At 36.6% G+C, this 26,032-nt stretch overlaps 1 protein-coding gene across 4 annotated transcripts in view; it reads right to left on the reverse strand.

Moving 5' to 3' along the window:
• LGR6 (leucine rich repeat containing G protein-coupled receptor 6) overlaps positions 1-26,032 on the reverse strand; it is a 147,223-nt gene that overhangs the window by 33,547 nt on the left and 87,644 nt on the right. For all 4 annotated transcript variants that reach the window (XM_087959525.1, XM_087959524.1, XM_087959526.1 and 1 more), the window contains exons 5-6: positions 21,651-21,866; positions 11,029-11,100 (exon numbers count right to left, since the gene is read on the reverse strand). In XM_087959525.1, the coding sequence (XP_087815651.1) occupies positions 11,029-11,100; positions 21,651-21,866 (288 nt within the window). The remainder of the gene's footprint in view (positions 1-11,028; positions 11,101-21,650; positions 21,867-26,032) is intronic.

The following is a 26,032-nucleotide window of genomic DNA, read 5'->3' on the forward strand; positions in this document are numbered from 1 at the left end:
ACTGAAGTTGTTTTTGCTCTGGAAAACCTCCATGGACTCATATTTAGAACATGAATCTGTGTTTATTTAAGAGTAAAAGTAAATTGGCAGTAGCAAAATGATGATTGCTGGTTTAGGCTGCTAGAGTTATTACCTTGAACCAACAGCATACAGCTAGAGTCTAATAATAACTTGTGAGGGGGCAGAAAAAGGAAAAATAAAATAAGAAATCAGAAAGGGAGCAAGAGATGGTGAAAGCTTCAGCTTAGTGTTTGGCCTATTAGAAACTAGTCGTTCTGCAAAGGAAGCCAAGATGAAAGTGCATCATCACTTCTTCCATAGAACACCACACATTTGCAGCTAATAAATTTACAGACGCCATGAGCTCAGACACTAGGTCTAGAACCAGTCTGACTTTTCTATCCTGTTCCAAGTTCCTTTCAGGAATTTAAGCTGTCATTGTCACTTTGTGTCTGTCCCAGACCAAGAAAAAAAAAAGGGGGTTCCCTAGTATTTCCAGTCTTGGTCAGCGTTCCAACAAGCCTCCATTCCAATCAGTAATTCTGAGACAAGCATAATCTCAAAAGTACCTTTATTAGAATAGCACCTGGCACATCTGTGGAATCTCGAAACTAAAGTTTCCTGGACTTCTCACAATGTCCCAAACTACAATCTATCCCCTTTTCTCCCATCATCACATCACATGGACCAATCACGATCTGTCCCAGTGTAAGATCCTTTTTCTCTGCTGCACCACACTTAATAACCTTGAACTAAGAAAATAATTTTATTTTGTCTACTTAGAACTACTCAATTGAAATCACCCCCTCCCACTTTCTCAGGCTATGTGGCAGCGTGGAATATGGCTTCCAAAGCTGACAGCCTTTTTCACACAACATTATTTTTGTTCTGTTGGCTATTTCCTCACTAAAGCTACTAAATATTTTGACTGCTTTCCTGAGTCTTGCTGGAAATATTAAGTGTTCAGTATGCTTTTGGGGAAGTGATAAAATGGTCAACTTCCAAATATGGCAAACAGTAAGAGAGAGTACAATACTGTATACCTAAAGTAAACAACAAACAACAAACTGAGAATGGAACATCAGCTTTATGAAGGGAAATACTACAGACAAAATCAAACTCAATTTTGTAAGACTTTGTAAACTATGGTAGGGATAGTAGGGATGACAAATTTGCACATCACAATAAGTCAGAATTTTGTCATAGTGATTGAGCAAGTGACTACTCTTACTTCAACAGGAATATTAATCAAGACTTTACACTGCCACCAGTCCTTTAAACATAGTCTAAAGATTATCCATTACCATATTCTCTTTTATTAAGATTGCAGTGCCAAAAACAAGGAAGAAAGAACCACTGTTTAGCACACCTCCATTCCGCCAATAGTAAAAATAAAATGAATATCATGTATACTTCCTTGAAATATGTTGTGCACATTTATCAGGCTGTATGCGAATAAAATGAAATGAAACACATCAAGCAGCTGCTATGAAAGAGAATTGCAAAGGGTTTTTTTTTCCTTGAAAGAACTGCTAAAGCCTTGGAGGGGTCAGAGTTCTTATAAAACTGCAGGATAACAGTGTGCAAGAACCAGAGAGCCACAGAGTTTGAAAGAAAAGGTTTGTTTTACAGCTCCAGAACATATTCAGTGTTATAAGAATACAAAAGTCTAGAACTGATTTCAGAGTAGCAAATAATTATTGGGTGGAAATATTCTCTGTTCATATTTTAATTTAATGATGTATTTTCTATTAATAAGTCATAACTGTAACCCAGGCACAACCTATCATATTGGACTGTTAGAAGAGAATCCATCCAGGCAGAGATCCCTATCTTAATCTGTTATGTTCAACAAATCATGGCAAATCCTCTCGTTTTGCTTAGTGTTGTCTGCTAGTCAAAGAAGGTTGAGTAGAGGATGAGCATACTGTATTTCATTGACCACAATTCAAAGGATTTACCTGTGAAATAGGCCATAAAAATCAAACCATTTGAGAGGCATGCATGTTATTTTGGCTGTTGCATTAGAACAAGAGATATAGGTTTATACAATAGTAATATTTAGCCTCAGAACGACTGTGACACTATCTTGTAGATGTCAACCATTGATGGTTGACTACATCCGGTAGATGTCAACCATTTCTCGACAAGGCAGCTTTGACTAAGTAGGGCTTGTTCTATCTCTTCACATTTGACTCAGATCTTGAACAAAACTACACTGCTCCCAAAAAGGTGTTAGCATCATTTCACAGGATCAAAGCTGTCTCCTCTGTCTGTTTCTCCAGGCATTCCCTCACAATAAGCTCTGTTCATAATACTTCCTTGGAGTGTTTGTTCTCAGCTAAGGAAGCTTCTGAATTCCACATGTTTTCAATTTTGGTTGAATATATTTAACAAGTTGAAAATAAACCCCAGGGAGCCGGACTCTCTTGGGGGGTCCTTCACTATACGGATGCAAGACTCTAAAGGAAGGCTCTGAATGGAAGAAAAAACAATCAGTTATAGTTATTCAGAAAATTATATGGGATGAAGTGACAGAATTATATATGTGGAATGGTTTTGCATGAATCATAGAACTTATTTCATTTTATATTATTTTGTTGTCCTTTTTTTAGTGTTCAAGAGAGTTATTGTTTGTCAAATCCTTAATGAAACCATGTTATCAAATTGACTTCTGGTTGCTCTTTGATGATATATTAATTAGATTTTTTCCATTGGGACAGAAAAGCCCAGAATGATTGTATTAAATTTTGAATGTATCATGTGAACAGTGAAGGCAATTTTAAGTTCCTTTTGTTGCGGGTGAGAAATCATAGCTATTAATATGTCAAGCTCAGAAAATCAGGAGTCAAGGCAGTTCAGATTAATACAAATATATTGTATGCTAATACTCTCTACAAGAATCTGAACTACAAACAGTCAAAACAAATTGGCGTTAGCTAAGAATCAATGGAATTCAAGGTGGGCTGGATTTAGATCTCTTGTGGGTATGAAGGGACTCAGACTGAAGACATGCTTGACTCCCTCCCTTGGGCTCAGCCTGGTCATCTCCAATAACGTTGTTGTTGTTCAGTTGCTAAGTCATATTCAACTCCATGGATCACAGCACACCAGGCCCCTCTGTCTTCCATTGTCTCTTGGAGTTCACCCAAATCTATGCCTATTACATCAATGACTCTAATCATCTCATCCTCCTGTCTTCTCCTTTTGTCTTCAATCTTTCCCAACTTCAGGGTCTTTTCCAATGAGTTCTTTCTTCTCATTTGTAACCAAAGTATTTGAGTTTCATCTTTAGTATCTGTTCTTCCAAAGAGCAGTCAGAGTTGATAAAAGAATGCAAATGATTAAACCATCAAGAAATATTGATGGTTGAACCAGCAGTTAATTCTTTCAGACTTTAATCAGCAGTTAATTCTTTTAGACTTTAAACTGAAATCATCCTGTCATTTTTCATCAGTTATCAGGCAACAAACATATATCTTCATTGTTTATATCCAAGGTCACAAGTTAGTAAAAAAACAAAAAACAATTGGATTCACATTCAACAGCTGGCACTTCAGTACTCAAAGTTATGGCTTGTGGAATGCTTGTTCAGTGCTTGGGTTATAACTTCAGTGGATTATTTAATCCAAACAGCAGATCCTTTGAAAAATTGAAGAAATGGCACCGGCTGAGGAATTTCTGAGCTGAATCAACTTTTAATGACTTCTATATCTGTTTTACAAAGGAGATTTTGTTTTTGAAAATTCTATCCCCATCTGGTCTTACTTGATTTGCCCATGTTGCCATTCTTTCTTTGGCAGATTTCTGTTTTTATCTCATATATCTGTACTTCCAGAATTTTCCCCTAATGTTAAAACACTGTCTCAGCAACAAAATTGCACTCATCCCATTAAAAGACAAGCAGACAGGATCTTTAAGACATAGGTGGACTATAACCAGTGATGGGATTCAATTTTTTTTTTACTACCAGTTCTGTGGGCGTGGCTTGGTGGGCGTGGCAGGGGAAGGGTACTGTAAAATCTCCAGTCAGAGGTGGGATTTGCCAATTCTCCAAACTGCTCAAAATTTCCACTACCAGTTCTCCAGGACTGGTCAGAACCTGCTGAATACCGCCTCTGCCTAGAACGCCTCTTCATTTGAAGACAAACATCATTTATGAATACAGGCATGGTCATATATTTTCTGTTCCAGGTAAAGGTAAGTAGAAATCAGGAGAACATTAACTACATCACCTCTAATGCTGCTAAGACTAGATAACCTGGTCAGGCTTGGGCTCTAAAACTGAAAGCCCCACAAATCCACATCATCACAATTATTTTCTCTCTAAACAAAATCAGCAGAGGTATTGTTGTTCCCCTTTCTTTTTCTCTCCTCTGCCTCTCCTAGATTAAAATACTTTTGAAAGTTAAACGAAAGAAAAGTAAAATGTGGCTTGCTGCTGTAAAAGTGGAAAGAACGAAAAGAAGAAGGGGCAAACACAAAGATGCTGAAAATGGGAAGAGAAATAATTGGGATGAGGAGAATTGAGACATCTCTATGGCTCCTCCCAGAAAGCATCTTGCTGGAGGCTTACTGGCAAGAGCCTTGCATATATGATACCTCTGGCTCCAACCAAAAGTCAATTCTTAAGCAATAAAAACCCTGATCAAGAAATCAGTAGGGAATCCTGCCATACCACCCACTTTTAAATTTCACTATTTGCTTTAGGGACTGCTTACGTAAATGGCTCTTCAAACTGCACAAATGAAGATTGCCAGGGCTCCAGGCATAAAATACCTCAAGTATGCAACTTTTTAGAAATAGATTAATTGTTCAAAAACAAAATGTTCTCTTTGTCTTCACAGCCAGCTCTCCCCACAGCTTATTTGTGTAATAGCACCAAATCACATAGTGCTAACACCATAATTGAAATAAAAGACATAACCAACCCATGACAAACCTATTATATAATGTATTCTCAGGTATGTTGGTGTGTGTCTCATTTGAACGGCAGTCCTAGATGGAGTGGGGTGGAGGCAAGAGACGGTCTGCCATTTCTCAAGCCTGGTTTTGAATACTGCACGGGACAGGCTCACCTTTTCTTCATTTTGCTAGTATTTTTAAATGTTCTTTTCATTACATATCATAGGCAAGAGCTTTGATTCTATAAGCTCAAAGAGAAATGGAAGAGTTTAAAAAGCAGTGAATCCAAAGTCCGTATCCTGATGTCCAAGCTATGCCCTGCAAAGGTTAATATTGTTTAGGATTTATGAGTATTATAGGAGAATCTCATGGGCTTCTATAGAAATGTGCTGGCATAGGGACATTTGTGTCAGTTTTACCAGGTAGGTGAGACAAGAAACACAACCAGATAAGCTAATTCTACTTCTTAATATAAAGCTTTACCTTTATTTTTTAAAAAATGAAACCTGAAAGCACAATTCACTTGCCACCTCTGTTATATTCTGAGAAACTAGGGAGAATGGATCTCTTCTGGTCCTCTTTTCACAGCTGACAGTTGTGCTGTCTCTTATCTAATCTTTCTTTAAGCAGCATCTTTTCACCCCATCTCTCAAGGTCATTTCCACATATTGTTACAATTTCCACCTCATTCCCACTTAGGCATCACATTTGACCTGTCTCCATGATATGGATCCTCTTTTTCATTACATATGTCTGCTTCAAATCAGGGCAGTCGCCTAACTTTTTCCCAAAGTAATGGCAGAGAAAACCTAACAGATTTCATTAAGCTATTAAAGAGGAAAATGCTGCTTAACTCAAGCAAATTTAAAGGATGATTTAAGGCAAGGGATGAGGTAAAGACAAAGAACAACTATTTAACGAAAGAATTTCATATTAGATATTTTAACTTTTTTGTATTTATGGTGTTTCCTGACAAAGTGTTTAATGTTGTTTTGTTCTTATCACTAGTTTATTGGCTTTCTTTTCTTTTGTATTTTAATCTATTTTTTAAAATTTATTGTATTTCACATAGAATGGAAATGGATTTATAAACCAATAAATAAACACATTTCTTGCAGGAGAATTTGTACTATGGTTGGATTCAAGTGGGGGAAGCACCTGTACCAATTACTTGAGGATATTTTGACAACATTTAGTAGTATGTTTTTATTACAAGAAGTTGCAAATAAAGTCCACAATTCAAATAACACAATATCCAGATTACAGTGCAAATAATCCCACAGTGTAAGATTTACTCAAAATAAATATACACATCTAAATGTTGGAAAACTATACTTGCATTTTGAGAGTGACAGTCACAATATTTAGTGTTACTCTTCCCCATCTTTTTAATATCTTCATCACACTTTTAAAAAGTTTGAAATTACGCATTCAGAATCAAGGAAAAGATTAAGATTATGTGGATCAAGCCGCAAAGAGTATAGTTAATGATCAGAATAACAAAGATTCTGCAACTATACACTGTAGAAAATCCGGTGATGGTTTGAGCCTATAAAGCTCTTTATAGTTTGTCACCTGGATATTTTACAGGATCGCTTATTCTAGCCAGTATCAGCCTGTCCGGTTAGAACTATTTGGCAGAGACTGCTACAATTCTTTCACTTCTGCAATGTGATTGTGTGTGTAGGGTGTGTGTGTATGTAGGATGTGTGGGTCTGCTGAAGCAAGGAGGGTTGCTTCTCTGCGTCAGAGTGAGCACTGTGCAAAAGCTCCCTCTGGAGATGCCCTTCTTTGTTGATTCTTTGAAAATTTGAAAAGCGAGCTGCTGTGGAGGGCCTTCCCCTGATGTCCCTGTTTATTTTCTGTTGTCTACTTTTGTGTAATTTCTGTGGCTTTTGTTTAACATTGCTTACTGTTACTTTTCTTATTTATGATTGTCAAGTTTTTAGACGGCACCATGGATGTTTTAACTGTAGTATTTATTCTACATAAACTACTGAGAGTCTTGCTTGATTGCAGCAGGACAGAAACATGTTTAATAAATAAAGGTAAATAAAAAAATAAATAAATATGTATGTATGCTGATTACAGAAACAATTTTCTAAATTGTATTACTGACTGGGGCAGAGGAGGGATATAAATTTATGCTTGGATTCAGTTGGCTTTTTCAGTGTCCACGTTTGCTTATCCTGATATTGCTATTTCTTAATTACTTACAAGAATATTTATCTTCTGTTTTTATTTCTCTTTTTCTACACAAAAATCTTGAAATCACCATTGTTTCTAAACTAAGTTAAGCTTACTGTATCTGTTCATTACTTATTTTTGATCCTCGCAATCTAATAGCTCCAGTTTACATTTATACTGTAAGTTCTTCTCTTACTGTTAACATATTTTTAGCAATTAGCTAAATGTATATAGACATGTTCAAAGTATTCCAATTATCCAAGAAAGGCCTTTGTTCTTTCCTGAGTAGAAAATTAATTAATTTTGATGAGGCCAAATGCTCCCAAACCGGACACTTGTGGAAGTACCCAAGAGGACAGTAATAGAGTCTTCCATTCTTGTTTTTTTATCATTTATCATTTGAAGACATTTTGCTTCTGAACCTGGGGTAAATATAGCCAATATGATTATTGCCCATTGATTGACATGAGCTTTTTAAGTTTTACAGTTCTTTTTTAAAGCCATTCATTTTGGTGAATGGAACACTATGTTGTGGTAGCAACATAATATCATAGTTTAATTAAATGCAATATGAAGAAATATTTCCTTTGGGTCTGTCATGACTTTCAGCTGTTCACTTAATTGGATGATCTCAGATTCCAGTGCAATAAAAAAGAGAAGAAAACTTTCCTTTATTGCCTGTGGCATGCAATAAAATTAAAATCAAATTATCAGTGTAATGGGTTTGTCAGAATACACAAGGCTTTTGCTTTGTCATATCATTCTGAAATTGTATTAGTTTTGACTGAGAAAGGCAGCACCTACATTATTATTATTGCTTTTCAATGTGTATCTGACTTAATGGGGACCACAACTTGTTATCACTCGCTTGATTTTAGAAGAATTGATTAAAATAGGCTTTCTTATTTTCCTTTTCTTCAAATGTATTAAACTTCAAGTCATATGATGCACTAGCTAGCTGGCATGGAACCATGTTGGAACTGTCTGGAATAAAACTTCCTTAAGTTAGGAATTGGTAACCTATTCATTTTGTCTTATTTCTCTGCCTCGCTGAGAATATTGAGAAGAAGAAGAAGATAAAACACTCTCTGAATTGCAATTTAAAATAGTGGATTAGAATTTACATACCCATAGCTATAAATGTCTGATATGTAGAAGATTCCAGATTCAACCTCTGTAGTTTCCAGATAACAGCTGGTAAATCTCTGCAGTTTACCAATTTTATCAGCAACCCTTGTCTAATGGATTAATGTTTTGACCCCATAAAAGGGAGTAACCTCCTATGTTCTTTTCTTTCCGTAGAAAATTGCGTGTTTAGAAGTGCAGCTGTTTCAATATATTTGTGCACCAATTTATAATCAGTTGAAGGGCAGTTTCCCCATCTGTTGTTTCTTATTTGCTGTTTTAATTGTTAATGCTTTTTTTCTCTTTTGCTCAAATTTTCTCTTCTTGGTATTTTTACAGTTGTCTCTTCCAATTCTTTTAACAGATGCTCTTCTGTTCCTGGAACACCTATTTCTCATTTTCTGCATGCCACATGATCATTATTACTACACCCATAGGTTTGGTTTCTCTCTTCCTCTGCTTTGTTGTTCCCGCACCATTTCACCTGATAGCTTCAACTCTGTGATTTAACGTCAATTTTGGTAGGAATTGTGGCAGATAATTTCAAAAACATGTTTAAATCAATCAACTTCCCAGAATAAAGCTTAGCTCTGTGCCCATTATACCCTTGGGCAATGCACTTTCTTCTTTGTACGTATTGTCTTCTTTCCCTAGATGAACTGGCTAGGCTCCCTAATGACTTCCAGAGAAAAGGTGCCAAACCACATGAAAGAGGAAAGATATGGAGGCTCCCTTCTTTCTTCCTGTTGTCTCGTATGAAAGCAGATGATTTGGTGGCAAGGATTGCAATAGGGGAAATACCTTGCCATTTAGTTGCACAAGAGCAATGCCTGGTGGGAGACAGAACTCATTGCAATCTGGCACTACTGCTTTACCTTCCAGCATCTGCTTCCTCCTGTAGACACAACACCATTTTTTTTTGTAAAAGAAACAAAGGAAAGTGTATATTTTGAGGTTGAATGTAACAAGTATGCCTAAAAATGAGTGCCTTTACAGCAGGGATTAGTACAATATAAGAATAATCCCTGAAGAAAGAATGCCAATGCTAGAGCTTCTGATGGCAGGACAAGTCTATCAGGAAGAAAAAAATGAAAAGTGTGGCATTTCCACTCCCCCCCCACTTCCACTCCTTGGGCTTTTGTTGTGATTCTCTCTCTTTGAAATGTTTAAAGCAACTCAAGACCCGGAATGGATCAGGAGCTAATTCCAGATATTTTTTTAAAGTCAGGGATGACTGGAAATCCTGGAGATCCATGGGCTTTCCCAACACCCCTAGGAAAAGTTCCATTTCATTCCATTGTTACCTGTCCTTAAGTTGACATTCTGATATTGAGGGAGATAGGATGATAGACTCTTCTGCAGGTTGAGAATATTAAAAATGGGGCATCTCTCCCTCTTCAGATGGAGTCCTCTTTTTCCATCCTTGATGGGGGAAATAAAATTCCATGGCTCCTGAGATGCGCCTCAAAGTTCTATATGATTACAGTGTAATTTGCTCCACAGGAGTTCATAACCAGATAAGGTACAACATTTGGAGAGATGTTTCTGGAAGTACTCAAAATGAATGATTATTTTGTTATATGAGATTTAATAAAAGCAAGCAGCTTTATTAACCTCCTGATGATAGAATTGTCAGGTAGCAACAGTACCTAATACAAAACCTGCAGAACATTTCTGGAATTCTTTCCAACCCCTTAATTGCAGCTGCACCCTGTGTCATGCAAGTGGAAGAGGGAATGGGCTTAGTCTGGAACAGCTGGCAACATCGTGGATGAATGCCCAACTGCTTATTCTATAGGGATCCATGGTGGAATTTTTCTCTGGATGGTTTTTCTCTACAAAGATTTGGCTCCTTTTTAAAATTCTATCTTTCTTTTGCCAGCTTCTCCTGCCACTTCAGATGCATCCTATTCTGTTCTGTTTTTGAAGTGTTATTATGTTAACAGACAGATGACAGTCATAAGAGTTCCAAGCTTCTTGACATCTCTCCCCTCCCCCATTTTCTGTTAGGCTTGCAATTTAAAACCATGCTCAGTTTCTTTCAATTCAGCCTTCCTTGATATATCTTCAACATTTATATTGAACAACATAAGGAGTTGCATTTGCCAGCCTAATGCATTTGCCAACCTAAAATCAGTCTGTTTTGCTCTGGTTCATTAGATTATGGCATCCTGTTTTATATAAAGATTTTGCATGAATAAAGGAACCAGTCAAGAAATACGCTGCAGACTAACATTTGATAGAGAGCCACGAAGGCCTTGGAATGGATGTTCAGATGCTGTGATGTGTTTATTCCTACAAGGATCAGAATCATGCAAGCAATGATTTTCCATGTGACTCTATAGAAGTGAAAATTGGACTTTGAAGAAGCAGGATAGGAACTGTATTGACATGCTTATGCTTTGTTGGAAAGGATTTGTTGATAGCTGAGAATATTAGAAAACACACACAAATATGCATCATAGAACAAATTAATCCAGAGTTCTCACTCAAGACACAAATTATCAAAGTTTAGACAGATTATCTTCCCTGATAAATCTGTAACACTGGGAAAGATGGAAAGCAGAATAAAGGGCATGACAACCAGCAAAATCAATAGACTCAGTTACTGTAGTGGTGGGTATCCCTTATGGAATATCTGAAGGACCAGGCTGGGCTCAGATTGTCATGGAGAAAATGTATGTGGTCTCCAAGAGTCAACATTATACTGTATATATAATCAAACAATCATTCAAAAATAAACAAATAGCATATGAAACACAAAATCCTGTATAAAAATAGTAAAAGCAGAAAGAAAATCCAGCAACTCACAGAGTTTCCAGATTATGGAGTCCTTCAAAACCATGCATTCCCAAATGCTGGATCTGATTATTATGCAGGTGTCTGCAGAGAGAAAGGAGAGGCTTAAATTCTGAACATCAAACAGTTTTTTTCCTTTTTGTTTGAAGAGAAACTGTAAACTGAACATTGAAGGTCAAGAGTGCTCATATTTTTAGAGAGTTTTTAAAATAATAATGAATGTAGAAGGGATATATTAAAAATTCTGAGAAATTTGGATATGGGTGTGAAATGGAACATGTCCGTGTGTGTGTGTGTGTGTGTGTGTGTGTGTGTGTGTGTGAGAGAGAGAGAGAGAGAGAGAGAGTATATATATAAAATGGGCTGTCATAAATACATATAGGCTATCTGAATTAACCAATTTTCAAGCTCATTCTGTTTAAAACTCCAGGATTTATTGTATTCCTGTTGATATCATAAAAAATATTGCTAATACTGAAAACCTTCACTATGGCTAAAATAGCCAAAGATACCAGTTTGAGCTTCCTAGTATATATACCAAAATGGTATATATACCATTTTGAGCAGACCATAAATTGTCTGACAAAAATGGCTATAAGGGTCACAAAGCACCTATTTATCAGTTAAACCACAGTCTCCAAACTTGGCAACTTTAAGATTTGTGGACTTCAGCTCCCAGAACTCTTCAGCTAATTATACTGGCTGGGCAATTCTGGGAGTTGAAATCCACAAGTCTTAAAGTTGCCAAGTTTGGAGACTCCTGAGTTAAACTATTCTCTTAGTGTCCAGACAAAGAAATGAAGCCACAGACATCACACATTTTTCTCTATGTCTGCTTTATCAAGTCTATATGATATTTTTTTTAATCTTCAAAATCCAAAGACAATGGCAGGGAAGGGAGAAAGTTTAGTACAGTGACATCATGCAGACATCACCAAGAAGAGGGAGAAATACAGCAGGGTGAATGTGCTCTTTAATATGCCTCATAATGCCTTCAGATCACATTTCTTATCCTGGCTGGCTTTATTATTGCAAAGATGGAATGATGAGGTGCATCCTTGCAGTAATAAGAATAGGAATAGAAATAGGAGTATTCTTTATTGGTCAAGTGTGATTGGACACACAAGGAATTTGTCTCCAGTGCATAAACTGTCAGTCTACATACAAACAACAAAGTGGAAAGTCACAGATCATAAATCATAAGATACAATCATAAGATACAAACATCAAGTGATAAATTATAAGATACTAATAGAAGTAGGTAGTAGGAAAGATGAGAAGGATAATAGCAATACAGCCCTACCACATGGTTAGATACCATGGGAATTAGGTATCTAGCAGAGTGATGGCATGGGGGGAAAACTGTTTTTGTTTGTGTCTAGTTATTTTGGCATGCAATACCCTGCCTTGTTTATTTCTGTTTACTAAAAATACCCCTTTGTTTGGCCATGATTGGAAAGAGAGAATTGGAGGCTTTGCTGGAGTAATGAACATTGAGAGAAAAAGGGAAGCATTCCTGTTGGTGATGCAACCATGTCAGTGCTCACTTACTTTGACTGGGGCTTACAAAACTGATTTTATGAGTTAGAACAGTGTTTTTCAAACATCAAAATTTAAGACTTGTGTACTTCAATTCATAGAATTCCCCAGTTCGCATGCCAGAAATCCACATATCCACGTTACCAACTTTGAAATCACTGGATTGGAGCAAAGGAAAATAATGCTTCCTTTGCAAACATTATGGTTTATATCAAGAATCAGACAAAAATAAACCTTCTAAAATGAAATGTAGTGTATGAACAATTACACTGGTCATCCAAGTGGTCTCTAATCTTGGGGAGAATCATGGCACTATTCTGTCGGAGAGAGAGCAAGTCATTCCAATCTTTTGTGCCTAATCTAGGCAGTGCTCCTGGTAAGCCTAATATTGCCACTGGTTCTGCAATGCAAAGTCCAGAAGAGAGAAAGCTAGTGCTTCACAATGTGTTCAAGGAATACATGGATCAGCTCATCGCCAGTACAGTGATAGAATGGAAGTACAGTTTCCTAGTGCAATTGGAATTGTCATGCCTCAAGGGAGATTTTAACCATCAGCAGGTGAGTTAATGGAATTATAATTACTTGTGTTTAGTCTAAATTGGCATTATGAAAACAAAAACATAAATCCCATCCCACTTGGTCTGAAAGTCCAGAAGTTTGGCTAAGTGTGAATTTCAGGCAGCCTCAATTTATGAGAATAAGAGTAAGCATGTGGTTGAGAAATGGAAGGCTGCGACATCCATAAATATTCCTGGCAACAAGTTCTTCTTGCCCTTTATTATTTTACATTCGAATATTCCGATTTAGTTTTTGAATGAAATTAATCTCCTATATAACAAGTTACAGTGATCCGAGTTTTCTCTCTTGGGCCCAAGAGAGAAAACTCGGATCACTGTAACTTGTTATATAGGAGATTAATTTCATTGAAAAACTAAATCGGAATATTTGAATGTAAAATAATAATTCTTCACTGACAATAGAAAAACAATACACACCAAACCCAGATGTTTTCCTCTATCACATTTTATGGGGCACGGTTAGATCAGAGTACCCTGACATTACTCTGAACTTTTACATAAAGATCATATCGTATTTAAATTTCACGGAATCTTGGATCCCCTGTTGAAAATCCAGAGTTCAGATATATAATAATAGTAAGACATGGCACGTGGACATATGAGAAGAATATAAGACTTGCACACTGGCAATTCAACTAGCTTTGATTTGCAGCTGTAAGATAACTCTAAATCCAAGAAGCTTCAGTACCTCCAGCAGATGTACCCTGGATGAAATAGTTTTAATCTGCAAAACATTATTCTGTAGTTAATATTTAAACTCTGAACACTGCTCTGTGACATTATACAAGAGATCTTTTACTAGTATTTGCTATTCACTTTTCCTTAAATTTGGGGAGAAAATATTCAGACAACTCTTCTTGCTATCAGAATTAATTAGTGTTTGTAATTGCTAATCCACAAAGGAAGAATACTGTCAAACTGATTGTACGCACCTAGAGACAGCATCCTTTCATTGCAACTGCATTTTTAAGATACTGCTGTTACAAATGCAGAACAAGAAAAATAACAAGAGATACACACACACACACACATCAAATTTACTTTGTATACAGTACATAGCAATATTAATTAGAATAAAGTGAATCCATACCCATGTGAATTGAAATTGCGTGGTTATTTTGGATAATTGTTACATTGTCCTGAATGTTAGATGAAGGATGATTTGCAGAATCAAGTGAATATACTATGATAAGTGAAAGTTTCAAACTGGAAAACATTGAGATGAAAATGTCAGCATTGCTCCATCACAGAAACATAATAATGACTGTACAAGAGAATCAGAAAGATACAAAGGTTGAGCTGTTTCTGGCTTAAATTTGGCTTGGAATATTTTGTTCTGTTTTGAAATGAAGCAAACCATAAACATTCCAGTCCCCCAAGAAACATTTTATAATCTTACAAGAATCTGAAAGACTGGAACTTTCATGGAAAATGGAATACCCATCTTTGCCGCCAGCTCTGTAACAACACAAACAAAAGACTCATAATTTAAGTTGGGACAGTAAATATTTGAGAAGAGGGACTTTTCTTCCATCCTTCCATCTTCCTCTTCATGTTAAATAATCTTAACAAATAAAATAACCATTGTAGTAATCCTTGCCAACTTTGTTGGTTATGTTACAGATAGTTTGACCATTTCAAAAGTGGTCCTTGGATAAATGGACTTCTATCATCCTTCACATCATTTAGGTTACTGCAGAATTTAATGACCATATTTCCTACATTAAACCAGTGGCAAATGGGATAGAGTATATAATAAGTATAATACATTAGAATACTAGAAAAGAAAACATTTAGGATTATTCAAAAAGGAAAACCACTTTCAGAATAGCAATTTCTTATTTGTTTAGTGGAACATAAAATCCTACATATCTTGCAAATGTCTTGATTTCATCTATCTCATCCAATACAATCACAAAATAAAATCTTGTGTTCATATCTTGCCATGTTTTAAATGTACATAAACATTCTAGGTACGTGAAAAATGTGACACAGCTTTGTAATCTTTTATTATATAGATATATTTTGGTAGTGAATGCCAGCTTCCAGGCAAGCCTGCAAGCTACAGACAATTATTCACAATACAAACTTACTGTTCTCAATGCACATTTTTTAACAAGAGATGGCTCTCTGTCATGTACACCGAAAGATAACCCAACTTTAGAATATAAAAATTGAAGCACTTTAACATCAAAACCAAAACTGCTAGATTGAGGTCAAGAAAAGCAGAAATTAACATGGATTAAATTTTAGAACATCCAGAAAAAAAGGAAATCCAAGAAAATTGAAGCAGAGTAACAGATGCTAATTCTGAAGGAATAGTTTATAAGTCTAGGAAAGAATTTGTATTAGAATGTTAATGTTTTTTACTAAATGCTCCTATCTTTTAACTCTGTGTGGAATTAAACATTTTGCTCAATAGTTGTCTATATAGTATTTCAACCTTTTATACATGTATTTTGCTCATGACTAAATAATTTATCTTTACAATTTTAAAACCCATTCTATCCATTTTTGTCAATCTTGTCATTTGCTTGTGGTACTGAATTTACTTTCTTCAATAGGGAACGTTGGCATTTAACATCTAAAGTTAAAATGAGCTATTATAGCTCTTCTTGCCTTTTCTTTTTGTAAAAGTTTGATTGCATTTATTTCTTGTGAGATTGCTCTCTCCCATAAAAGGACTGAAATATTTAACCACATTTTAAAATGCTAGATGAACAACTGGTGGAATTATTGGGGCTTGCTCATTTTTACTTTTTAACCACCAGAAAAGCAGCATAGAGCAGGGGTCGCCAACCTTTTGGACCTCAGGGATCACCAAACTCATAATTTTAAATCCCACAGACCATAAATATGAATTCTGACTGATGGTGGCTTGCTGACGTTGGTGTGTGTGTGTGAGAGAGATATCTGATCTAATCTCTCTCTCTCTCTCTCTCTCTCACACACACACACACAAACACACACAGGCAGGGGTGGGATACAAATTTCTTAACAACCGGTTCTTGGGCATGACCTAATTTGTGGGCATGGCTTGGCCATGTGACTGGCTGGGCATGGCTTATATATAAATATTATAAATATTTATATAAATATTGAATTTTTTATTAAAAAAAGAGCAACTTTTACCCAAAATCAGGCAAAGCAGGCAGGCAGACTGAGTTGCTCACAGAATCACAGATTCAGAGATCTATCTATCTGCCATTGGCTAGCTCAGTCTGTCACATAAAATTTGCTTGCAAGCAAACTCACAAAATTAACTCACAACACACCATGTATGTAAATATTGATATATTTTTTTATTAAAAAAGAGCAACTTTTACTCAAAATCAGGCAAAGCAGACAGGCAGATTGAGTTGCTCACAGAATCACAGATTCACTTAGAGATTTGTGTTTCTGCCATCGGCTATCTGAGTCTGCAACTGAGTAATAGAACCTTCAGTCCTAAGGAAGGTTCGGCTCTGCTTAAAAGCAGAGCTGAAGATATAAAGATTAGCTAGAAAGCAAGAAATCCAGTGATTTCCTGCTTTCTAGTTAATTTAAATTTCCCGGCACAGCAGAACAGCTGATGGTCAATTAAAAAAAAGGAAAAATAGCAACTTAGCAGGTAAGTTTGCCAGGTAAGGAGTGAGTGGGCAGGGAGGGTTCCCGCGGGCCATGTGGGTGGTGCAGCCTTGTGTTCCCCTGCAGCCTGGATTAATTGGCTTTTGGGGTTCTCTGGGGTGGTGGTGACATTTCTCTGTGGACCACCAAAATTTTCTCATGGACCACCAGCGGGCCGTGGCCCATTGGTTGGCGATCACTAGTATAGGGTACAACACTTATACCTTTCTCAACAGTATTGTCACTGGCAAATCCTTTCAATCCAGAAGCACCCTTCAATTAAGCTTTGTGGGTTTTTCTGACACAAATACAGACAGGCTTGGGTTAAGGGAGAGCTCCCCATGGAAAATACATGATAGCATGTATATGAAAATTTAAAGGATATTTGGAAGAGGAAATTGGGGGTTTCCACTCTTCACCTTATAGGCTCACCAGTATTCCACTACAATTTCTCTTTCAAGTTATAAGAAATTTTAGGGATGTCAGGATTTACCTAGGGCTCTGTTTCCTTTGGAGGAAGACATTGAAGCCTTAATGCATTTCTATTATATGTGGTTTAAACTAACACATACATACATGTTCTGCCTCGCCTTTCCTCTTTTCCAAAATATGAAAGAGTACAAACTCACACCAACACAGGCAGGCAAGCTGGCTCAGACTTCACAGAGTTAATTCTTTGGAATTGATAATATTCTTGGCATTCCCACATGTCCTGCCTGCCAAGTCCGAACTGATAAAGTTTTACTCACAGAAAATCACAAGGCAGTCCACAAAAATAGTCATTCACGAAGAAAATCTGAAGTAAGGTTAAACTTTGTCCCGTACAAAGTTCCAGCTGAAAACACACCCACTTTTATCCCCTGTGGGGTGTGGCTCAATGACTCAGCTCACTCTCTGACCCTCCCATGCCTCCTACGTTGCTGCTCACGTTTCTCCCTATGATGCTGCTTAGGATTGAGCCAACACTCTTCCTCTTTACTCTCTGTCAGGGGCTGCTCCGATATGCCTTCCTCCTGATTAATCTCAGGCTGTTCCTCTCGGTTGTCTGATGGAACCTGAGGCATTATCAGGGAGGAAGGTCCTGGGGAGGAAGGCATTGCCAGAGAGGAAGGTCCTGGGGAGGAAGTTATTCCCAATTCCTCCTCCTCATCTTCCAGGTCTTCTTCCTCTGACAGCATAGGCTCGGGAATCGGGGCCACAACACATACATATCATAAAATAAGAGGTTCACATCAGTTACAGTCCAATCAATTTGTATTCTTCACTGGGTTTCCCAGAAGACCTGGAATCATATAATTTGCTAAACAGCAAATAATCTGTTTCTGATTAAGCTTGCTACTTCTGATTCAATCCTGATATTATTCTCTGGCTTCATACAAATCTATTTCTTCCCATTTTCCTTTGTTTCGAGAGCAACAGATATTAGATATCTTACCTATTCCCATTTTATTACATAATTCTAACTCAATGCCCTCCAACTGTTGTAGAATGCAATTTCCAGCTTCTGTCACCTTCCCTCCAATCACCAGGTTGTTGTAGTGATTGTTCCCAGGAGCAAAGCATCTGGCTATGGACATCACTGTGCAGTTTGGGAAAGTACCATTTGCTCCCTTCCCCATTTAGATCTTCTAAATAAGTAAGGAAATCATCAAATTAAGGAAAGAAATGACTATTTAGTACCATTTAAAAATCTTTGTTTTTCATGGTTGAGAGCCCAATTACAGACAAAAAGAGCACAAAATCTTATTTGGGATCCTGTTTCATTTGGAATGAATACAGCCAGCCTTTTTATTATAATAATGTCTACTATTCCTGAACTTAAACAATAAACAAGAGAGTATCTTAACTGTCCAAAATTAATTGTCCATTACTTGTTCATCAGACCAGACACTGACTTTCTCATTAATTATTTTTAAGCTTACTTCTGCAGGGACATTTTGTTCTTTTCAAAAACTTCTCAGAATTCATAAAGTTTTCTATGACAATTCTGAGATATTTTGTGTCCTTTTCATCTTCAGATAGATTTTAAATGCTTTAATGGGTTTCCATATGTTTTTCAAACAATACAGTTAAATACAACCTTCCTTTAAAGTGAGAATGTACAAAATTTCAATCTGCAGAAAGCTGCACATGCCATACATGGAATAATGAAAGTTGATTCCACTACCTCCTCTTACGAGCTGGCCTATATAAGAGTTCCCTGGTTTAGAAAATATCTTGTGTTGCTGTTACAGTCCTACGGAAAGGAACAGATGGAACTGGTATACATTCCCTGAATGGGAATATAATTTATTAGCACAATTTATGCCTCTAACTTGTTCCAGATTGGAAAGTGTATATTTTGAAGTTGTCTCTTTCCAGTATCAGTGGATGAACAGGCATGTAGCTCCCTCTGGACCAAGGTGTGCGGAGCAGGAAAGCATGTTACTGCACCTGGAAAGACCATATCCTCAGCAATGAAATGCAGATGAGGGACATCCAGAAGGATTAATCAAGCTGTAAATGACATATTTCGTAGAACATCTCTGCAGCTGTTTTTTGGTCTCTTTTCAAAAATGGCTATTTCAGTAACTTTCTGGTTAGGGTAGTATGTAAATTTATGGTGATAAGAAGCTCATCACCAGCTTTTCTCCAAAGCTCATTCTATCTGTACATACATGCATGGGTAGGACAAGATAGATATTACTTTGCTAAGTTGACAGATTTCCACTGGGATCACAGAAGGTATTTCTACCCAAAGCATATGCATTTTTCTTTTCTTTTTAAAATAAATTTTATTAAATACATTATTTAAAAACATTGAACATGGTGGACTTCTTTGACATCAATTTTTGTCATTACATCTTGTATTGTATGCTCTATATCTTATATAGGTCTTACATTGGTCTTTATACATTTTAATTCCTTTCATTACATTTCAGTTAAGTCTTTAATCTCTCATATCCCTCCTACAGATCCTTTATTCTGCTTTCATTTACTGAACTCCCTTTCAGTTCCCTCCAGTAATAGAATTTATTCCATATTATATAGTATTCTGACTCATCCTTATCTTTCAGTTCCAAAGTCAGCCTATCCATTTCAGTGAATTTCAAGATTTTATCTATCACCTCATCTTCACTAGGGATTTCTCTAGCCTTCCATTTTTGGGCAAACACCATTCTTGCCACCGTAACGACATGGATTATTAAATAGGTGTTGTCTTTACTGTACTTAAGCATATGCATTTTTCTCAGATCAACTCCCATGCTTGTCATCCCATGATATCATTCTTTTGTAGCCGCTGTATCAATTTATCTCTAGCTCACTTACCATATAAGAAAGCCTACCCTGAAATTGGTTTTCAGCTGGAAATGCCAGCACTCTGCAAAGACTTCACGAATTCTTTCCTCACTTTTTCTCTCACCTTCTGGGCTTCGGCGCCCTTTTTTTCTCCTTCTGGTCAATCATGTCCAATTCTTAGAGCCTGCTTGAACTGCAGTAAGTTACAGAACCCTAGTAGTACTGTAAAGGGAATACTGGCTTAATGGCGTTGCCTCTTCCTTTCAACTGAATTTGAAATTTCAGTTTTATAGTATTCTACATACAGAATTTACAGTATTCTGCCACATACTGTTTTCTTTTTGATGGAAGATGATCCTCATTCAAAATGTCAAGTCGATTGAGTTTATTGATTTTCTTCTCTTTTCAATGTCTTAAGGTTAAGGGGATTTGGGTTGCTACAAGATTTACAGAAGCCTGAAGTGGACAGCAGGTTCTTCTCATTTTTAGATGCATGTCCTGAGAGCTGTTTTCTTTTTTCTCTCCATATACAGTAGTTAACGCCATTATTTTGTTACTACTGTGATGAAAACAAAGGAAACATATTGTTTCTACAGTCTAGTGATTCACTATGGAATTCTGTAGTCTTTGTTGGAAATAGTGATTTTGGAGATCCATAGAAACAACAGAATTGGCTTGCTGTCAAGATTCCAGCAGTTGCTCTAATTAAATCATGAGCCTCGAGCCAAGCTTCAAAAACTTCAAAGAATTTATTAGGAGCAAACATGTTAGCATGATCTGTATGAAGCCAATTCTGAGACACGTAATTCACTGTCGCCCTTGACCCTGGTTTCCCCCCACCCCACTGGGTGTATCATAATTCATATTCTCCAACAAAGCACATTAATAGCCATCAATCACATTCTCCAATTAGAGTTTTGCGTGGCAGAAATTCTGGTAGCTTAGTTATAATTTTTGCAAGATAAGAATGGAACGCACTTTCAGTTGCAAACTGCTGCACTGCTCTTTCAAATTTCTCTCCCCCTCCCTTCTGTTCATGGCAACTCCAAAACAAGCATAGAAATGTTTTATGAGTTGACAGTAATAGCTTTTCTGAAATCCCGTTCTAAGATGCCTATGTTGCAAATTCATTATTTTTTTAAAAAGAGAAGGAGACCTATTGTGACACTGTACTAAAAGTGGGAAAACAAGGACACCCAACATGGGCAGACAATAAAAGAGAGCTCACAGGAAGATATAGAAATGGAATGGAGGGATCTCAGGGATGTTGGCAGAAAAGGTGGGAAAACATGATGCTGAGGAGAATTTACTAGCTTCTGTGGCCTTCTTAAGTCATTGTTAAGTAAACTGTTTAGTTATTTATTTAGTTGTAGGGGGCGTGCATAAGCACACCAACGTGCCTACCGTCCCTGTCCTATTGTTTCTCTTACTCTTCTTTTATTTTTCTTATATGTACCCATTTCATGTATTCACAACTATGTATACACTTATACTTATTATCTTGTAAACAATTGGCAAATCAAATAAATAAATAAATAAATAAAAATATTTCAGTAGATGATGTGGCATACCAACTGGCTGATAAACAAACAAAACTACAGAGAATAAATGGAAGAAAAAGGAAATACTTACAATACCACCAGGCTAGTGAGGTTCTGGAAGGCATAGTCAGGAATGTGCCAGATTTGGTTGAGTGCCAATGTCATTGCTTGTAGAGCTGGCAGATTATTGAGTGCTTTGACAGGGATCTCTGTCAGGGCATTATCATCCAGCCAGAGATGACGTAAGGCAGGCAACCCTTCAAAGCTCTTTTCAGGTACAACAGAGATCAGATTGGCATCTAGGCGTCTACAAGGAAAAAGTGGATAGCAAATCAGATACAAAGACAGATATGTTTTTATGTTCTGTTAGTTAAAAACTTGAACAAGCCACCTCAGAAGGAATATTTTGCTCAGAACTTCAAGAGACCATGTACTAAACATTGAATAGCATCGTTTGATAGAAAATAGGATGATGGGATTAGGCCTCAGAAATAGGATGGCATATAATTTCTTTTGATTACTTTTTAAAATTTTCTAATGGTGATAACCATGATGGTATTATCTATTATGTACATTCTACTACAATAAATAAAGCTGATCTGGGCATTTTCTTGCAGTAATAATAGGACAAAAAGACTAAAAAGAGATTGAAGATAGTAATAAAATAAAGAGGTAATTGATGGAGAGAAGAGAAGAAACTAATATGTATGTATGTATGTATGTATGTATGTATGTATGTATGTATGTATGGTATTCATGCTACAAAACAGACAGAAGATATTAGAAACACCAATCAAGCAGAATACAGCAAACTCCAAGACCAATAAACACAGACCAAGACTCCCAACCAATCAGGATGAAGAAAAAACCATTCTGGCACAGCAGTAGGCTAGCACCAAATTTAAAACAGAAACAGCTGTGAAAGCCTGACTCACAGATGAACACAATACACAAGCCTGATGATGGCAGATGAGATTCTGCCGAAACGTCGCTCCAACTTTAAAAGCACAACTATAATGACGTGGGAAAATACCCGAACAAAGCTGAATATCATACATATAAATACCTGCAAAAACTTAAGAAAACATATATATAAAAAGTAAACATGAACAACTTATATAACATATTATCTGTTTAAATAATGTTATTGTTCAAGTTATAATCGCTTATAAACAACTAGTTGTCCAAATAAATAAAATAAGAGTCACAGAATAATAAACCCCATCTCCTGCCTATGATCCCAGGAAAAGAACTCATTAAGGAGGCAATACATTGGTACAAGTATTCTCAATATTCATTTAGGGATGGTGGCTGTGAAATTTTATACTGTATTTATTTATTCACAAAACAAACTTAAAATAAATTATGCTACTTCTAACCAAAGAAACCCGGTTTGGTGCAATAACCCATAAAAATCACATTACACGGTTGACTTAATTCCAATTGACTACTACAAGTTAAGTAGAACAATTCTGCAATAGTCCATATGCAGTCCAGATTAAGATGAAATATTTGCACTGAAAAGACTGTAATTCACTTTTAGTATCTAAGCAGAATCTATTTTCTCCTGTGTAGAACCCACATTCAAATATCAAACTGGCTTGCCAAAGTGCCTAAGTCTTGGTTCAGGGCAATTTTATATAGCAATGGCACATTAGAAAATGTGTGTTGATGTGTCTGAGTGGTTTTGAAGATTTCTTTTCTGAATGAAAAGAAGAGCACAGTATTGATTCTTTCGGAATGGGATATTGCAGAAAGTTCCTGAGAATATAATGGACAGCCATGAACATAAACCAGTGGATCATCAAACCCAGAGGGTAAGCAACCCAGAATCTCACTCAAGGCAATGACCTGGCTCAAATTATCCTATTTTGAATACATTATGTGAGGATCTAGTTCTCTGTAGAAGGATCTAGTGGTGGGAGTGGTGAAAAGAAGGAGAAGATGACCAGCAGCAAGGTAGATGGATTCAGTTATAGTAGCAATGAGTACCTATTGGAAGATCTGAAAGCCCAGATTAGGGACAGATTGTCAGAGAGAAAATCTATTTATGTGGTTGCTAAGAGTCAACCCCGACTTGGTGACACATAATCTATATTACATGCCATCAGGTCAAATTCTGATTTGATATACCCAGCACATTTAGGAGCTAATAGTAATACATCCGCTGCCTTTTAGTCTTCAAAATATTTTTGTTGTGGTTTGACTTCAACTAATAACAATCAAAGCAGAAGATTAAAATGAAGTTGGGGTGGGGGGTGGGGAGAGAGATTAAAACTGCTTTGCTTTGTTGGAGACCAGGTTTATAGTCACACTAAACCAGCCATATGGAGACTTTATTTCCCAAAATTCCAGTTGGCATAGTATTTATGAGAATTCTGGAAGTTGGTCCCCATATCTGGGAAGTAAGAAAAGTAGAGAAGCCTGTAGTAAGCAATAATGTGGTTTGTTTGATTTTGATTTAATATGTGTAACCTTAGCCAATTGTAAGAATTCATTAAGCAAACCAAGGGTTACTGTGTTATATGAACAGTTTGCCAACTAGAAAAAATAATCCAATGTTTTAGTGATTGGATGGAAAATTAAGCCTGAAATTTTGAAATAATTTTAAAATAATACTTTTTAAAAACAAGCTTTACACCTGAATGTTTCTATTATCTTACTGTCTATTTAGTCTTAGTATTTGTAATTAAATAGTTATTGCAGAATTCAGCACAGTTTTTCAGCCTTCTGTTTTTCCAGGAAACTGATCCTGAAAAGCTGCCCGAAGCCTTTACTACAAAGGAAATGAAGAGTGTAAACAATAATACCATCAGACTTAAATAACCTGCAACCTTGCTTCCAGAACCAAAAACAGCTTGATGTCCTTGCTGCTTGCCCACTGTCCTAAAAATATCTAGGAGAGTCTAAACTCCCAAATTATGAGGTCTTGCAAATCCAGCGGCTCTTATGGAATAAAAAAAAAAAACCTACTTCCTTGGCACCAAGAAGCTACTAATTATATCATTAAACAAAACAAAAAAGCAACCATACATTCTCCTCTTTCTGCATGGTGTGATTATGGCTTCTTAAGCACTTTCTATTCTGGTTTCTACCTAGGATAATTGAGCAGATTAAGAGACAGAGTAGGCCAGTGCCAGCTTGCTCCATTTCCACATAGAAGTTTAATTTTTTTCTGCTACTGAGTTCCTCAGATCATGCCACAGTTAATGAGTTGGCTTGTATAAAAAGCATTAACTCTGCGGTGGGAGGTTTAAGGCCACATAAAGGAACTGAGATAAGACTGTGGGATTTATGCACAGAAGTCTTGAGCTCACTGTGGCTAGGCAATGCATTTACGGATGAACAGCAACTTGTCACAGTAGCTAAAGCTGGACAGACTGCTCACTATGGCTAGTGGACACAAGCCAACTTAAATGAAAATGTATGAATCTGACCTATTAAACTATTACCGACATTCATTGCAGTTTAAAGCTTGTAGCCCAAGCAGTGAAGTAAAGAGAAAGGGAGCAAAACCTACTAAAACCTTTGTGTTAAAACTATGGTTTGATGTTATGTCTAAGTACTGATGTTTACATGTTTAGACATCAGTACTACTGAATATAAATTTGTGTCTTTGAAATGATATGATTTTCTGCTTCTAATAAGTAGTTTGTTCCTGGTTTCTTTCATGGTATACGTGCTTTTTAGCTTGAAAAGTAAGATAAGTAAATACGGAAAAAATAAATTATGACACTACAAAATTTAAACAATACCTTCTTCATACAAAAACCCAACCACATTTAACTTGTTCTCTATCTTCAGAGCTTCCAGGTTGCCATCGATTTCATTTTGTTATCTAGTGGTGGGTGAATTTTAGGAGCGATGGTTCAATGTTCAAAGGGCACCAGATTATGGAAGGAAGACCTGTAGGTCCTTGAGCACATAACAATATGTGGGTATATGCTGATAAATATGAACAGCATGATGAAGTCTCAAATGTGCTTCTTATTGACCTCGATTAGGGAGATATATGACCTTGAACTCCGTCACTTAAATATGTACATGACTTGTTAAATTTCCCTTAATAAGAAGCCAAAGAACAGTGAAGATCGGTGATTAGTACCAGATGTTCCATATAGTGGTTGTGCCTTTGCAGCAGGCTGATAGGTCCCAGATGTTAAATACAGTAGATGTATCAGTGCAGCAGGAAGACTGACAATGGTTGCCATAGGATGATTACAACAAAGACGTTTGCTTAGAATGAGAAAAGACCACAGTGTAGAGTTCAGTAAAATACATTAATGGGAAATTCTTATGTTGTATCATCTGATTACTTTGAACCAATTTATTCATTCACTGAAATTGGAAGGTCCCACATTAAAGGGATCTATGTTGTTTCTGTTCTGGCCATTCTCATTGCCAGTTTTTATGGTAGCCCCTATTTTATATTCATGCAATATTCTAGATAAAACATTGTTCTAGCAAATGATA

The sequence above is a fragment of the Notechis scutatus genome, chromosome 3 (assembly GCF_049901735.1).
Source record: "Notechis scutatus isolate UNSWTSFEM ecotype Mainland chromosome 3, rNotScu1.2, whole genome shotgun sequence".
Taxonomy (NCBI): Eukaryota; Metazoa; Chordata; class Lepidosauria; order Squamata; family Elapidae; genus Notechis; species Notechis scutatus.